The following is a 17,389-nucleotide window of genomic DNA, read 5'->3' as shown; positions in this document are numbered from 1 at the left end:
TCGAATTTAAAAACTCGGTCATCGTTATACTTGAAACCGTCTATCTCTCAGTGGCCATGAAAATTATCTCACAATGAAATACGGACCTCTTCAAACTTTCCTGATACCACACGTGTCAAACAAAAAAAGATCATAAAAGTAACCGTTTCTCGAGGGTAGATAACTATCCATAAAAAAGATAAGATGTAAACAAATTATTCGACGCTTGACGCGCCTTAAAATTCGGCAACTATGTACTTATAAATACTCGTTTCACGCGCTATTCGGATACCGAGTCTCTTTTTTTCGTTACAATAAATTCAAACGTCTCTTTTTGGGGGGTATAAAGTTACCCATATATATAGATCACGATACTTGAGACGTTGGTGTACGTTTAAAAGAAATTTGATTAAAAAGTCAGGGATTTATTAGCCGGATCGCATTATCCGGTCTTTTGTTATTTAACGTTTTACCTCATCTCTCTCTCTCTTTTTTTGCCCACATTATTTACCCTGTACATTTTCTAACGACTTTTTTTTAGTCAATAATAACTGATACTCTTACCGATAAAATAAATTATCATAATTTTCATATCCTGAACATGTAATTATATCCACATTAATATATCGTGTTTCGAGCAAGTTTTGATAATTCGCTTCAGTCGACGAATTTCTACAGAAACAATCTCGTAGCTAGTTAACCCTACAAATTGATTCTTAGTGGTGAAAGCGAATTACGTTAGTCAGACAACTTTTTAATTCAATTATAAATTCGTAAACATCCCTCCGATTAATCTGTCAGCCAAATGCCTCCCCAATTCTCATAAATCGTCGTTATACATTCAACGCCAATCAAGCATCTACCGAGAAGTAACAATTCCGGGTCAAAAAAAAAAAAAAAAAAAAAAAAAACACAACATAAACGGATCAGATTCAACGTACGTAACAAGCCTAACTTCTTGCCCCTTTCCAAGAGTTCTCAAAGTACTCGGCATAATCGGGTTAGAGACAGATTTATAGAGATGGTCTCTGACCGCGATGGCTTAAGTTCGATCCTTGACCTCTGACCCTTGAGTTTTTCTCGGAATTGAAGCTGCATCGGAAAAGTGTATAGCCACTAACTTTTGTCGCCTTCAGAATCGGGCCGAAAATCCATGACGGATCAGTTTTATTCGGTGGGTTTTTTTTTTTCCTTCTTCTTCTTCTTTTTTTCCTTTTACCTCTCTTTTTGCCGAAGTATTAAGCTCTCGGCAAGTGCAATGACGGGACCTCAGATTTCTCTTGAATTTATTGCTATCTTACTCTCTCTTTCTCTGGAGATGAAGATAGATCAGTGGATTGACCGACCCCATCGAGTTTACCCAATCCGTAAAGTCTCTAGGCTTCTTGCGGATAAACCACTTAGATCGCAGATATCTTTCTGCGAGCAAATTGCGTGAGAGGCGAAGGAGGGGGGGGGTGGGGGGTGGAAAGAAAGGATAGATCAGATTTTTGGACAAACTCTCCTCTCGATCCGTCGTCCACTATATATCGCCGACTCGAACTAAGCTGTACCAAGCTTCCGGTGCGATGGAAATACCCGTTGCAATAAGTCTACCAGCGCCATGACGCGTCACTGATCGTAAATTATCAGACCGTATAGCAAAGTGAAAAATTTCATCCGGAGAAGAGAACTATCTCGAAACCATTTCCCCTGAAAAATACGAAAACACCGAGCTGATATACATATTTATAAGTACGTGTAATATCGTGTGCCACGGATGTAGTGCGGGAGAAGAAAGTTTGAGAATTAAGAGCACGCTGTTTACTCTTATCTTCCTTTGGCCTTTTTTTCTCATTTTGCAGTACAGACACTATATGTAAATAAGTCCGGAAACGAAGAGTCCGACACACGCGGTTGTTTCTCGAATATGAAAATAACTGCGTATATACGGAATAAATTTCACTTAGCTTCAAATTTAAGCGCGTCAGCTGAGCTAACACCAGAGAAACATTTCACGCGGCTCTTGCAGCGTGCTATTTATTGTAACATTTGCCAAGGGTTGATTAAGTCAATCCGAGGTAATACCTACCTTCAGAGCACCGCAATAATCGCAACGCCATGCGCCACCACCTGTGCTTACCTTACTCATTACGATATAACTCCTACTTAGTAATTGTTCCTGATTAAGGCTTCGTCGCGACGTTCACCTGGCAGTATCGATAATTATACCGTGAGTTTTTCTAACAGCAAAACGATCGGTACGCCTGATTTTACGCAACCGGAGTTACAGCTCGTTCTCTAGTAAAATCGCGTAACCCGTTGAATATTAGCTGTAACTCCGGTTGCCTAAAATCAGGCGCACGTGTCGTTTCACGGTATAAAAACTCTGGCTATAAGTCAAGCCCGAATCTCGGTATTGTCAGTTATAGTCCCAAGTCATTTCAAATATGCGCAAAAACATCTGGTTTAAGATGAATATCGGTAATAATAGATGAAAAGGTGGGGAATAAAAGTGGACGTAATCCTTTTCCATGCCAATGTGCACATTACGTGGTGAATGAGGGTAATTGCATGACGTGTCGTTTATCCGTAACTGGTGGTAGTGCATACGGATGGCTGGAGGCAGAAATCCAGCCCGCAACAACTCGGGGGCCATTTTTATAATATTGCCATTACTATGTTGTCAGAGCAGCGAATGTCGTGGCAGTCGCCTAGAGAAAGATCGGATGGGAAAACTGGCCTCGCCTCCTGCGGACGCCTATCTCATACTTGATTTGCAGTTCCTAACTGCAGGTAACGGCGAATGGCGGCCGTGATGCGAAGTGGCTCGACACCGTCGCCTCGGACAAGGTCCGCCTAGCTCTGTCACCGGCCAACCGGATTATCACCTGTCACTGATCCCCGATATAAACTAACTACGTAGACAGGCTCGTTCTCCCTCGGGCGGAAATCCAGAGGTGAACGCTTTAGTCGCTAGTGAGCCAGAATTGACTGTAATGATTCGAGTCAGATGCTGATTCATGATCCTCGGAGATACCGCGTGACCAATTAGGCGCTTCAACTGTCTTTGATCATCCGAAATTGGCACAGACGTAAGCACCACGTGATACGGTCTTCTTCGAAGACCAAACGACACGCTGATTTTATCTTTGTGCTTCAGACATGCTCATCGGGACCAAAGTCTCGATGTCCAATTTTGATTGGGACCTGCCCTTGGGACGCGTGAACGGTTTGGCCTGACGATACAAAAGCAGGATATCCGACCGGTGTGCACACCGAGTCTGGTAACCACTCCTTTTGCGAATGTTATTCGAATGTTAACGGGCAACGAGACTCCGTCGCACGTGTTTACGAGTCTGTGATCTTAGGTCTAGCCATTGCGCCCCCGAATCCAATAATTGGAGGTATTTGCTCTCAGTCCCATTCACTCGACTGTGTAATACCTAGTCGCGAGACAAAAGTCAACAGTTGGCAAAAAGCTCTACTCCTACTCGGTGTCTGTAAACCAAAGTACTTTGTGGACACTTTGATCCCCTGACCGATGTTAACGATTATTCGCTACACTAAATGCATCCCTCCGCACTCTCACTATACTCGTAGTCAATTAATTATCTGGAGATGTTAAACGCCAATTTCGGGCGAACCTCGTTCATCCATTTCTCCAATTTAGATCAAATCTCCACGTCGTGTCCACCGAGGTATAATCTCAACGGCACTGTGTCTTCAAACATCCCGCATCCCTTACCACTCCGATCTTTCCATCTGAAAAATTTTCACCACGGAGCGGAGACGAGCGTTCGACAAATATCTGGAGATCCGGGACTCCCAGTTTACGACCATACCTCAACTTTTACACTTGGAGAGTTATGACCAAGAGTAAAGACCAAGGAACCTCATCCCACTGTGCAGTCATGTGATAACAGTCGGGTTAATTATTGCCAGTGAATTGTGATCGGTTGCTTTGGTGGCCGCGGTCTTTCGAACTGGCAAGTCGATTGATTCGCAGGAACAGCAACAGACGGTCACATTCAGCTCCGATCGGCCGAAGTGCCGTATCCGTTTCCCGATCGAACTTCTTCTGGTCTTTTTCCTTATCTCTTCAGAGGATCGACCCAATTTCCGGAGGGGGTGATTGATCGCGGTTACGCATCAGTCTGTAACCTGCAGCTCTTCCTTCCTCCTCGTGGTTCCGGCGACGCGGCCACCAGCAGATCCTGTCGATGAAGGATATCCGGCTAAAAATCCCACTCCCATAATACGTGCTCCTTGGTTTACTTGTAGGTACCTAGCTTCACGTATCTTGTATGTATGTGAACCTCCGTTACGTGATAAGACTTCTGAGCTAACCACATCAGGGCAGATAAATGACCTGGACGCTGAATAGCGCAGAAAGAACACCATCACTTCTCATACGACCGACCTGCTCAGATTTTCATCATATTCCGACAGTGCTGACCAGATTTTTTTCTCATTTTTTCCCCGACTCCTTAATGGAAATATTATTCCCTTCAAATTTCAAGTCATTTTCAAGAAATCGCAGGGCTCGTTCATATTCATGAGGTTCCTGCACCGGTCTAGTTTTATTAATTCATTTCTCTTCCTCAAACTGAAATTACAACCTTGGCTTCCCTGAATCACATCGCAGGAAATGATAACGATATTCTGATAGCTTTGTCAAGCCTGCGGAAAGTGATTACGTTGATTAAAGTCGTTCCGTAAAGGTCCGAGGCACTCTGTGATACGCTATTCAGGTATCAAAGCTTCATTCGTCATTACAAGGTTCTGCTGTGACCAATAATCGAATCTCGCGTAATTAATTAAACATTTATAAACTCTGGTTCGACCAGTTTTCCAAGATTCCTGACGTGAATATTTTCCAATTCTCGAAGAAATTCTCAACAGCAAGACGGATTCTTCCCAGCTCCGTGTTTCAAAGTAGAAAGGATCCTGCGTACTTGCAACATCTTGAACAATCAGGCTCATACCATATCCTTATATAATTGCGTATAAATTGTCCGGTCTAATTAGCGAGCGGCGTTAACGAGGTCCTTGGAGGGTGTCGATCCTTGCCATTAAGTCAAAGATTTATCTCCCCATTGATACAAACGGCGGCGTTCGCCGGTTACGGCTTGCATGAAATAGGAAAACGAAGATAGTGTAACTCAACTCGTATGCGCCTATCGGGATATCCTCGACGATTCTCTTGGCGGTAACAAATTTCAAAGGCGCCGCACAGCCGGCAGATATGAGACTCGATCCACCTAAATGAGAATTTCCACGCAGCAATGCCTTCGCCTGATCACCAAAGGTCTATACAACTCCTCGGCATTGGAAATATTCTAAAAAATTACCATGGCGTGGGAAATTTTACCCAAGAGAAGGGAAGAAATAAATGTAGCGAATTTATACTACTAAACGGTATGCCAAATCGAAAGACATTTCGACACTCCGTCGCAGCTCTTTCTTCAATCGAGGACTCGTGGCACAAGGTGAACAATAAATATCACGTCAACGTTTCATGATTTATAACACGGTGTGAGAAGGGTACTTGTAATTATAATTGACCGAGGGTGATTCCTTGCGGCAACGTTACGTCGGAATACATGTGTCTATACATGTGTGCAAATTTATCGGCCTGTACGAGACAGAGGCAAGTTTATCTGAGGCGTATGTTAGCACACCGAGCAATTACTACCCGTCAATTATCCCCCTTTCTGTTGGCTCTAAGTCGCATGGGAGTTGTAAATTTTACTGAACTGCATTTTCAGATGTAGTTCAAAATGTAGGATATGTGTGGATGAATAATGCGAGTACCTGAGGGGCCAAGCATTATTTGATTTCCTCCATGATTCATTTTTTTTCGAGTTAGGTTGCTCGATGCCTTCATTTTCTTAAAGATATACCCTCTAGCAATATCGTGATTTTTACACGCTTAGGTACACTTTCATAGATAATTGCTTGAGTTGGGTGTGTATCAGGGATACGGTTCAGCAAAAATAACGTCGAGTCTCAAGGATTGCAAAATGAAGACCGAAGAAGTGAAGGGCTGATTGTGAGTTGTATCGAATTGATCCAATAAGGAAGGTATCCTAAGTCGATTTCTCCAATTTGATTTCTTTTGTAATATGTTATAGCAGACTAAGAACTATATTTTTTTACCTACCATTAAACACTTTAAGAGGGTGAAACTACCCTCCAAAGTAAGGTGTGTCAAAGGACGATATGGCAGTTTTTTTTATTTTTATTGAGAAACTTAGATTTTTCATTAATCGTTGTGAGAAAAAATTTCCAGTTGGATTGGTTAAAAAATGTTATGTTCTTGTCGGTGAAACTACCAAATCACCCTTGATATGCCTTAGTTTGGAGGGTGGTTTCATCCCCTTAAAGTGTTTCATGGCAGATAAAAAAAATACGTGTCTCTTAGTTTTTAGTCTACTATACCAGATTACAAAACAAATCAAATTCTTTGTTGTAAGACAAAACAATTTCCTCTCGATATAGAGCAACGAAAAAAGTACTAGTTTGTATGGAAAGATTATGAAAGGTCGAGTTTTAAATAGGATCTCTCCACGCTTTAAGGTCTAAAGAATCGATAAGTCTAGGCGTGTGTCTGTTTCTTAATTTTTTCGTCTTCAATCTTTATTGACTGAACTGTAAACCTGATAAATTTTTAAGAACGATGGCTTGAGCTGCAACCTAGCAACCGACGACATCATGGGATAAGCTTTGAGGTTGCCGATTACAGAAAGATAAGCGCGTTGCAATCAACCGCTTGGTTCTTGTAAGAAGAATCTGAAACAAGTTTCGACATTGTCGTGGTACTTTCGAGTTCTAAATTCTTCGGCTTCGCTGAAATTCAATTACTCACTTTTCAGCGTCACGTAATTAACGAGCGGGGATTTTGTTTTTCAGAGGGAGCAGTTCACCGTTCTTTGGATTCTATTTACCGTCATAGTTGCCGGGAATCTTGGAGTGCTGGGTTGGCTTCTACGAGGCAAACGGCGAAAGTCGAAGATGGACTTCTTCATCAAGCAGCTCGCCTTTGCAGGTGCGTTTAGAAGTATGGTGAGCAAGGATATCGTGCCTTCAGTTATCCATGAAACGCAGTCACTCAAATGAACGGCAGTAAACCGACATCTGAGCCCAAGATACACGATATTAATTTGCGAAATGCCCCAAATCGCGATCCGTCATTTAATTTTCGAACAAATTTTGGTCTCGGATGTTGTCAGTTTGTTTCGGTGACACCTTGACGGCTGAGTGAATTGGTGGTTGCAGGTGTTTCTACAAACTTTACTAATTACCATCCATCACTAGGAACTCGAAACGGTCTTCGAACAAATCGCTATTCAAGCCCCAAGGATTTACCTTGTGCGTGAGTTGCGATAATCGCGAATATATTCTCCAGAAACTTGACATCGGTTTCACTTGTCAGTCGGCTCATGGAAATTTCATCCCCACGCGAAGTGGAGCGTCAACCCTTCTTGAATCCAGACGAAAAGCTGTCTACCTTGTTATTCAATACTGCGAATTTCGGATCAAATTTTTTTTCACCCTACATCATTCCTTTGACACACGAAACGAACGATAGTATGAAATGATCCCAGCTAGACTTTCTATCCCCATAATTTCCTCGTAGAATTCCTTTTCACCGACTGTCAGATTACTTCTGAAGGGTCAATTTCTCGAGCAGATTGTCTGCGAGAAAAGCATCAACCGAAGCTGAAAATTAAAGTTCTCAAAGCAATGCCACCCCAACAATGGACTCCATATATCTGAGCTTTGGCTTTCACCCTGTCCTTTTCGGAGGTAAAATACACGTTGCGAGAACTTTCGTGCGTCAGAAGGAGGTCTGAAAAAGTCCGGGTGCCGTGAACAGCCCCATAATAATACACGTGCGGACACCATAGGTGGAATCAAAGTCGCACATAGTCCCGGTCGTAAGTTGGACTTAACTTAGCTCGGCCCTACGTCGAGGGCAATAAGCGGAGGTTGCGATGGCCAGCATTGTGCTGCTGCTGGAGCTAGTCTTTGGAGGGCGGAATTGATGGGGGGTCGAAGTACTACACAGCCGCATAACGAATTAGGGGTCGTAATTTGGACTCTGTAGTCTGTTGCTTTGCGCCATTCGGAGACGTTTCAGATTCGGCTAATCCAGCGAGTTGCCCAGCGAAATTAGCCCCTCCAGTTGAACAATTAAAACTTTTCAGTCTCTCAAGTTCCCCGCATCTCCTTCTTCTCCTCTTCCTGCACTTTCGTTTTAATTTTATCACCGAAATATTCCGCACGTTTCAGTCGCCAGCCATTTATCCACGAAAGATGCTGAGCTTTCAGCTCTCGGCTTGGCTTTTGGAATGAAGTCCGTCCGAAATGACTAAAACAAAAATCACTTCTCCGGGAAAAGTTCGAAGGGTCCGATCTATTCGACGTCGACTTTTAACCGGGAATAACATCGGGTGGAGCTTCTCTGGCGTAATTTCTGACGTTCCTGGGACCCCGAAAGCTCGAGAGGAGTGTGACGAGTATTTTGATTTAATACTACCCACGCAAGCCGCGCCCGGTCTCGGCGCTTTATGCCCGACCCTTTGACCTCTACTACTTTATGTACGACTTATGCTGCAGCTGCGGAGGAAAGCCTCGGAGCTAAATCCACCCTGAGACGATTTTATCGCTGTTTCTATTGTTTTTCTTTTATCGACCTATGCCGCGGATTCTTTTCGTTGGAAGAAGTTAATCCCGTCTTCGAATTAGCGAAATTTGTAAAACAAAAAAACCAACAACCAAAAAAAAAAAAGAAGAAGAAGAAACGAAAAAACAAAATTCGCCTCGAACTTCGGGCTTGTCTAAATTTTCGCACCTTCTTATCTATACCTACACAACTGATAATTAATTTAACTCCTCTCTCATTCAATTTCCAGATCTACTTGTCGGTCTGATTTCCGTACTCACGGACATCGTATGGCGAACAACAGTTGCTTGGTACGCCGGAAACGTGGCCTGCAAATTAATCAGGTTTATGCAAGCTGTGGTCACCTACAGCTCGACCTACGTTCTGGTCGCTCTTTCGATCGACCGATACGACGCCATTACTCGACCGATGAACTTCTCCGGAAGTTGTGAGTTCTTCAAATAATACAGTTGTTTGTACACGGATCCAGTGAAACGGTGAAAGTTTAATGCGGGACGATATTTCGTTTTCCTCACTGTTCCGCGTTGTTTTATAAAACAGGGCGGAGGGGGTGGGGGGATAAAAATTGCGACTAAAATATGTATCATTCGGAAAAGTCGGCACATAACTGATCCAAGTGGAACGGGGCAAGAGGTAGGTATGCGAATACGACGGAACGAGGGGCTAACAGGGGTTCTTCCGTTTCCGGGTGGACCTTTGGGAGTAACGACATCTCGGATCGAGTGAAAACCACTCGAGGGTCGTGCTGCAGGGTCACTGGATCGAGAAAAGTGGAGGAAAAGGGGTCGGATATATATCCACGGGTCGAACACCATGTGGAGTAATATTCGGGGCACGGTGAACTGCGGCCAGTAGCCGGGGCTAATATTAAAGATTTTACTTTCGCACGTAAAAATGTTTCATGATTTTCTGGCTGACTTTTACGGCGAGTCTTGCGATGGCGACAGAGAAGAAGAAAAAGGGAGGCAACGGGGGGGCGGGGGGGGGGCGAAGAGAATGAGAGAAGGAGGAAAGTACATCAGGAAAACTGCGGAAAAAGGGTATGCGGGTTGGGGTAAATGGGGATTGCCCTCCCATCCCGACTAGGGGGCGAGAACCACAGATTTCTTTTAAATTGTCTACAGCCAAAAGATCCGGCCACCGGGACATCCTGGTTGTATATCGCTTCTGTTTCTCTCTCTCTCTCTCTCTCCGAAATACTTCGTTTCCTGTTTTTCACCTGCAAGTTCGATCGATCGCTACTATTTTACCGCAATGTATTTTCTCCTTTGAGTTAATTGATGTAGCAGCTCGTATCTGTCGATAGAAACATCCTTTTAGTCGTTATTTTTGCTCAATATTTTCGAGAAGAAAGTTTTCAACTTTGATAATTTTTTTTTTTTTTTTTTGTAGCTTTGAACTTTCGCTTCTGCCAACTGAAACGAGGAGAAACGTAGAAGCGTTTGCTTGATCGTGTAATTCGGGCGTATAACTTAACCTGCAACCAAGCAAAGAAAAGATACATCATTGTACAGGGTGATATTTGAATAAAATAACAATTTGAGAATAGGAGGAGGGGAGAAAGAAACGGCCTCTTATGCTACAGGAGATAAAGTTAATGATGAGTAAATTTAAGGACGGTAGATGTATTCGTTTGTTTTTGACAAAGTCAACAGAGCACGGAAAAAGTAAAGTTCCTTTCTGCCGTGTTATTGGAGCTGGATCGAAATTCTGTTTCAATGTTGAGTTTCTTATGGTCCCGGACAAAGTTTTGCTCAATATTTACACGTAATATTACGGCTGGTTAAACTGAAAAAACAATTTCTTGTCACTAGATTTGAAACTTAGTGTAGAAAGCGGGGTTTCGGAAACTTTTGTTTCTCTGTAATATTTCAGTGTTGATACAGTATATCTATATAAGGTACGTTTCCTCGCGACTCGTCTGTCTGGACTTAAATTTGTGGGGAATTATTCAAAACCCAGGCGTGTGTGCTTTATTTGCATCTCTGCGATCGACGCGTAACCGTTTCTGGATTATTTACATTTCATACTCTGAATGTATATGTGTATATACATACTCACGGGACTCGGAGACGATCTTGGGGAATTCCATGTGTCGAAAAGGCCGAAAAGAATATGACGGAATTTTATGCCCCGAGTTTATTTCTCCATTTGGCAAATGAGCGCCCGAATTCATGGCTTTCGGGTAAAATGGTAAACTTGTTACGTGTCGTTTCAGGGACCAGAGCTCGAGCCCTGATCGCCGTCGCTTGGAGCCTTTCGATCTTCTTCAGCGTGCCGATAATATTTCTATACGAGAGCAAAACTATACAGGTGCGTGGAGTGGAAAATTATTATTGATCGAGAGGCCACTCGATCTCTTGGAAATCAAATGAAAGATGCTAATTCAACGATTGTTACATTATCACGTGATTTATATTGATTTCCAATGATTTCTGAGCATTCTACGAGGCAGTCTCCAGTGTGTTTTGGATTCGAAAATCATCTAGAACGCTGGGAAACCATAGGAAATCAATGGCAAGCTTTTGCTAGGCTGGAAATTAATGAAGGCACCTGAACAAGATAGACATTGATAGAATGCCAATGGATTGAAACTATTTGGAGTTACTTAAGGTGCTTATAAAGAAGCGTTGTACACCTTGAAAACGCGGGGAAGCAAAACTCCTATATCGCTGAAGTGATCAGAGTGAAACTTTAGGAGTTTTGTATCCCCGCGTTTCCGAGGTGTATGTACATTTATAAGCACCTTTTAACCGAAAGAGCCGCAATTCGTCGTTACCCGCATTCGGGTTCCTTTGGGTTTACAATGAGATTTCCAAAACGTGAATTTACGACTTCGTCGAATGAATCGCCCTTCGTTATCGACTCTTTGCTGCCCCTTTCAGAAAATGGAGCAGTGCTGGATCGAGCTCTCCTCCCCGACGAATTGGAAGATCTATATGAGCCTGGTCAGTTTCACCTTGTTCGTCGCGCCCACGGTGATAATAGGAGGGTGTTACCTGGTCATTGTGGTCACCATATGGTCGCAGGGTGGAGCCCTGAGGCCAGGGCCGGCTCGAGATACGAGGAGGGCGTCATCCCGGGGGCTGATTCCAAGGGCGAAGATAAAGACCATCAAAATGACGTTGGTCATTGTTTTCGGTAAGTTTGCTTCTCGTCTCGGTGGGTTTGTCCAGACCAGCCGCGTTGCAATTTCTACCCCATATCTTAATTGAATCTTGTTTACAGCCCACATCGCTCAATAATTTATTAAAATTTCACGATTCATCTTGGTAATTCCAACACGTGCAACCGCATAGAACCCCGTGAATTAATCGCTTGACTACCAGACCTCGAGAGTATATAGCTATCGAAAATTCTTCATTTCGTACTTATAATGAGAGAAGTTGAATGTCGCCAGTAAAACTTGTATCCAAGGATGTTTACATCATCCCAATGTCTTAAGGAGAATCAGCTACAGAATAATAGTAAAACCGTTCCACATCGTAAACAGCCAGTAAACCAAGCGAGTTATTAGATCTCCTTTATCCGTAAAACTATATATGCTACAACATAAAGCGGGATTTGTAATTATTGAAATTTTTCTAGCTTGCTTTGAAAATTTCTCACTATTGGTACTGTACGTACGAGGCTTGACATAAATAACCAGAATTTTTCTCGTCATCATCTAAGCGTTAGTCACGAGACGAATTTGTTCACCTTTTGAACTTCAAAATTTCAGTCACGGGGCTTTGACTACGTGTGTAGACACCAAAGGTATTTGAACAGTCTCAGAAACGACGCGGAACTTGACTCGTTAAATATCCATCTGGGTTCATTTTCGTTATTTACTAACTCACATTACATAACCCAGTTTTAAACGTGCAACCATTCGGAAGGAGGGTGAATTATTTTCACTGAAGATTTTCGATTGCGTGTAATAATTGGTGCAGAGATTGGTAAAAATCGGTAAATTAGGTGCCCGCTATATGAGGAGTAAAAAAATGACTCGTTCGGGCAAGAAAATTGGAAAAAAACTCGATCCTTTTTGGAATTCGGGAGGTACATGAGGGCGAAAAACGGAGCGTCAGCATTCGGTCACAATTCATTTTCGTTTGCACCTGATTCTCTCGTCGGCAGAAAGATTCGGCTGAACTTCCCCGAGGAGTTCTATAACATAAAATAACTTTCAACCAAGAACGCTGCCCGCGTGTTATATTTGTGTGTCTCCCGCGCTGCAAGCTCCAGGGGATTTCTGCTCCTAAGCTGACTAGGCATTCACCGAATACACGTATACTTCTCGCACTTCCGCGCGTAAAGAATCTCCTCTCTTGTCTCCTTTCCTCTCCTTTTTTCCCGGCTTCCCTATCCTCCCTTTCTTATTCTTTTCATTTCTATCCCCCCCGCCCAAACAACGCTGGGCGATGCGACGCAGCCGCTCGTCTCTCTTCCTTTGCTGAAAACGTTCACTTTTTTGGGGTCCACAGTCTTGATTTCACAACCCCGAAACCCTCGGAGATGGGAAACGCGAGATAAGTTGATAAGAAGGAGCAAAAAAGAAATTTCTCGAGGTCATGCAGTACCTAATTCTACGACTGACAAAAAAAGTTCTACTCATTTTTATTTTTAGTTTATTTTTTTTCCGTACTCTTTGAACTCTTATACCGCTTTACAATGAAAATTCTTTTACACCATTTTCTACACTTGAAGGATCCATTAACAAATTTTTCTTTTTTTATTTGCTTTTCAGTCTTCGTAATCTGCTGGAGTCCCTACATCATTTTTGATCTTCTGCAAGTCTACGGGCATATCCCTAAGACCCAGACCAACATCGCTGTTGCCACGTTTATCCAGAGTCTTGCGCCCCTCAATTCAGCCGCAAATCCAATTATATATTGTCTCTTCAGCACATCCCTCTGCAAGAGCATACGGTGAGTCAGTTGAAATGTTATTTACGACTCTTTGTTTTCTGTTGAGTTAGACAAATTTCATTTTACGCTCAAGACGAATTCTGGACAGTGAAAAATGATTTCTATTCATTTGCGCATCGGAAAAAATTCTTCACTTTGTATTAGATTAGATCACAGTAGATTAGACCTAATCGACTTAATCATTTTATGGCCCAAATAAACGTGTGTAAGGCATCTAAAGGGTAAAATTAAGCCTCGGAATGAAATCAAGATGGCTGCCACTAACGCGCCTGCGATTTTATTTCGGTCATAATTTTGATTCCGATACTCATTAATGACTAGACGACATTGCAGGAGGAACAAATTGATGGCAAGAATGGTTCGGGTGCAATATTATTCTGAGCAAGGACACTTACAGGAACTCAGAATTCAGTTTACTAAACTCACTGACGCGTAGCTATAGGAAATATCCGTGCGAAGTTGATGGAAATCTTTGACGAGTTGAAATCCCTCAGGATATTTTAATTCGAAATCGTGTAAGGGACAATAAACTTAGGTACACGAACGCGCCAGTATCAAGATAGCGAAGTGTGTGCGAAATTGATGAATTCTTAGTGACGGCATGCGCGGCACACTTGGTGGAGGTTCGTGTTTTCTATAGTCGAATACCCGCGTGATTTGTGACGAAGATTTATCTTCCGGCGTTTCTTGTAGTCCTGCTTGCACGCGAACGAAACTCTAAACTTGTAGAATCTCTTGCTGCTTGGAGAGCTCGGCTAGTCTCCTCTCTCTGTCTTCTTCGGCAGCAACAGCAGCAGCAGCAACATCAGAGAGGACAGCGAACTGTCGTCAGTGAACATAGCGCCGAGACGCGATAAAACAGAACGAGAAACGACGTCCGCCGGGTCGTCCCCTTTCCCTCCCCTTCACCTCTTCTTCCCACGGATACCTTCTCTAGACTGACGAGATCCATCGACTTTTATTTCCCCGCATCTCGATCGCATGTCCCCCGAGGAATAAGGATTTTTTCTTCTTTTCCTCACTTCCCTTTTTTTTTTTTTTGTTTGTTTCTTATTCTTTTTGCTTGTCATTTTCATTTCCTGCGAACCAGCTCGATTTATTGTTCGAATTACATCTCCTCATGTTCTTGCTTACTATATTCTGATTGGTATCATTCTCCAGGGGGTATGCATTCCGGTCAATATCAAAAGCCACAGTCATATCTGACACTTGTTAGATCTCGATTCCCCAGATAGTTCGCCGGGACTCACTTCGAGAATATTATTTCGAGTTCATTCAAGCTTATGTGAAGACACGTATATATTGAAAATGGTAGGAGATAATTTGAGGTCCTGTGAAGTTATAGGATTCGAGATTCAATGCTTTTTTGATCATTTCTTTCTGGGGTTATGCAAGTCGATTAAAAATGCAAAATAAACACATACTAAAATTATAAGCACGGACCGATTACACCGATTATCATTTTGGTATCGTTGATTATTCAATTTTTTCAAATACATACAAATGCATTGATATTGATCAATAAATAGCAATATCAAATCAACTTGAAAAAAGAACTGTTTCAATGCATTTCTAATGATTGAATGATCGAATGATTGGCTCAAAAAAATAAACTACCGTAGAGTAAAATCGAACGAATCTACCGCAATTTGAAATAAAAAATGTACGTCTAAGATCTTGTCAGTGATTTTTGTATCATTTTTTCTCGCATTCTCAAGTAAATTATATTTGCTTACGAATATTTAGATTTAAAGTTGCACGTATGACCGGGTTTTTTTCTAGACAAATGTTCTGGCAAGAAAGGGAATATTTTTGTAAAAACGACGGTCTCTCAGTAATTCGCAGGCAATTTCATGGATCTCTGGATGGTGTCCTGCGAATCCGCATCAGTGCTTCGGCTCGGGTTCGAGTCACAACAGCACACGTACAACGGTTACCACGTCTTTGACGGCTCATTCGTCGAAGAAGAAACGCGTAATGGTCTCCATCGTGTAATTCTGCAGCTGCATCGGACAAGAGATGGCGCCGGAAATTGACTGCAGCCTCGCGGCATCGGCGAGAGATCCACTAACAGGAAATGCGATAGCAGAAACCCCGGGGCTAGTCATGAAACCGAAAGAACCGCCGAGAATCGGAAAGAGGAAATATCTCCTTCCTGCAGTTTCACGCCATCCCCTCGAGCTCAGTGTCTTATTACTTATTCCGACGTGTGATGTATCCGTATAGGCACATGCACACCAACTTGCTTTCGTTTCCCTGACGTATTCAGATGGTTGCTTATGAATTATGCATGTTCGACTGTTCAAAATTTTGAGTTGGTACTATTCGTGAGTACGTGTTCTCTGGCAAAAATCGCAATTTCATTACTTCAATTCGAGGGGATGTAACTCACCAGTTTCACTCTCTTTTTCTCTCTTTTCCTCTAAAACAAGGCAAGTATGACATTAACTGGCTTTATTTCGTCGAAATTTTACACGAAAAAATTAGCACAGAATAATAAATTCGCTTGCATTAATGAAATTCCGGTTACATTTCGCTGAAATCCGCCTGCATCACGGCAACTGAAAGTACATTTTACCGATCGACATTTGTTTCTTGGTTCGCGATTGGTTGAAGAATAAGGAGTGGCGAATCGTCAACAACGAGACAAATGTCGATCGGTAAGATGTACTTTGAATTGCATAAATGCAGGCGGATTCATCTTGTTCCAAATTGTCCATGTAATATTGTAACGAAACGATTCGTTATACCGAATATCACACAATTAAGTAATCGATAAAATTTGTGCACCGTGTCAAAGAATTTGCCTGCTTATTCGGACCAATATGTTGTATCTTTAAGAGGTTAATCGCTCGTCTGGTCCACATAAAGATTCACAGAAGTTCATATTACAACAAGTAACGTTTATTGATGAATATCAAGCTCTTACATATTTTCACATTACGTATCTTTTATACGAACTGATGCCACGCGCCGGTCGACCATAGAAAAGTTTTTTATTTGGAGAGGACGTTTCAGTAGTATCTAACTTGTTCAGCGGGCCTTAGTCTAACTATTGTTATATTCAAGTTACAACAATTATAACAATATCAGTGAAAATTAAAAAAAGGAAAAAACACAAATGTGGAGGAAAAGGGGTGGAGCGGGCAAGTGTCAGACAGGTCTCAAGAAATATCTGTGGCTCGAATTTAACACGAGCGTCAAGTGATCAGCCGGATTTCAAGCGGGGACACGTGTGAATCTGACGTGCAGTTTGAGGGTGTCTTTGAGACGAGTCATCCAATCTGACCACCGCTGAGGGGATGGCGGAGTCGTTCCTTTCAGTTCCTTCATTCAAGGTGGGTGGGGGGCACCTGAATTTGATTAAAAAAGGGAAGAGGGTTCGGCTGGTGTGTATAACGCGGATAGGGTGCGACGCGGTTTTAGAGCGGGTGCACAGCACAGCGCCTGTGTAACAACTAGAATTTTCGCGAAATCGAGTATCGACCTCGCGTCTTCTGCGATAGTTATACGGGCTCTTCTCTGCCCCGGTCGTCGCTCGTCTCGATCGATAAATAAGGCTCAACGTTAACCAGTCCCCAAAATCAGCCAGCCCCACTGTGATCCGGGACCTTCTACCGTTCAACCCCATCCTACGTAATGCTTCGCTTACCCGTTTGCAGACGACCTACAATATTGCACAACCGTTTTCTATTTGTTCCAGTAATAACTTGCAGCCGTAAAGCGTTCTTTCTCGGCCGTTCTTGTTCTTACCCCAAAATTGTTATCGCGGGTTAATCGTCCGTGAAAAATGTCGCCGAATAACGTTATACCCATGAGTGACATAGCT

General features: G+C 42.7%; 1 protein-coding gene across 1 annotated transcript in view; it reads left to right on the top strand.

The window, feature by feature from the left end:
• Positions 1 to 15,860, top strand: part of LOC124408597 (cardioacceleratory peptide receptor) — a 38,669-nt gene extending 22,809 nt beyond the window's left edge. The window contains exons 2-7 of the mRNA XM_046885629.1: positions 6,874 to 7,009; positions 8,880 to 9,077; positions 10,869 to 10,963; positions 11,536 to 11,791; positions 13,380 to 13,560; positions 15,396 to 15,860. Coding sequence (XP_046741585.1) covers positions 6,874 to 7,009; positions 8,880 to 9,077; positions 10,869 to 10,963; positions 11,536 to 11,791; positions 13,380 to 13,560; positions 15,396 to 15,555 — 1,026 coding nt within the window. The 3' untranslated portion in view covers positions 15,556 to 15,860. The remainder of the gene's footprint in view (positions 1 to 6,873; positions 7,010 to 8,879; positions 9,078 to 10,868; positions 10,964 to 11,535; positions 11,792 to 13,379; positions 13,561 to 15,395) is intronic.
• The last annotated feature ends 1,529 nt before the right edge of the window (positions 15,861 to 17,389 follow it).

The sequence above is a fragment of the Diprion similis genome, chromosome 8 (genome assembly GCF_021155765.1).
Source record: "Diprion similis isolate iyDipSimi1 chromosome 8, iyDipSimi1.1, whole genome shotgun sequence".
NCBI classification, from domain to species: Eukaryota; Metazoa; Arthropoda; class Insecta; order Hymenoptera; family Diprionidae; genus Diprion; species Diprion similis.
Note: the sequence above shows the minus strand (reverse complement) of the source record. Positions and strands in the feature narration are given on the sequence as shown.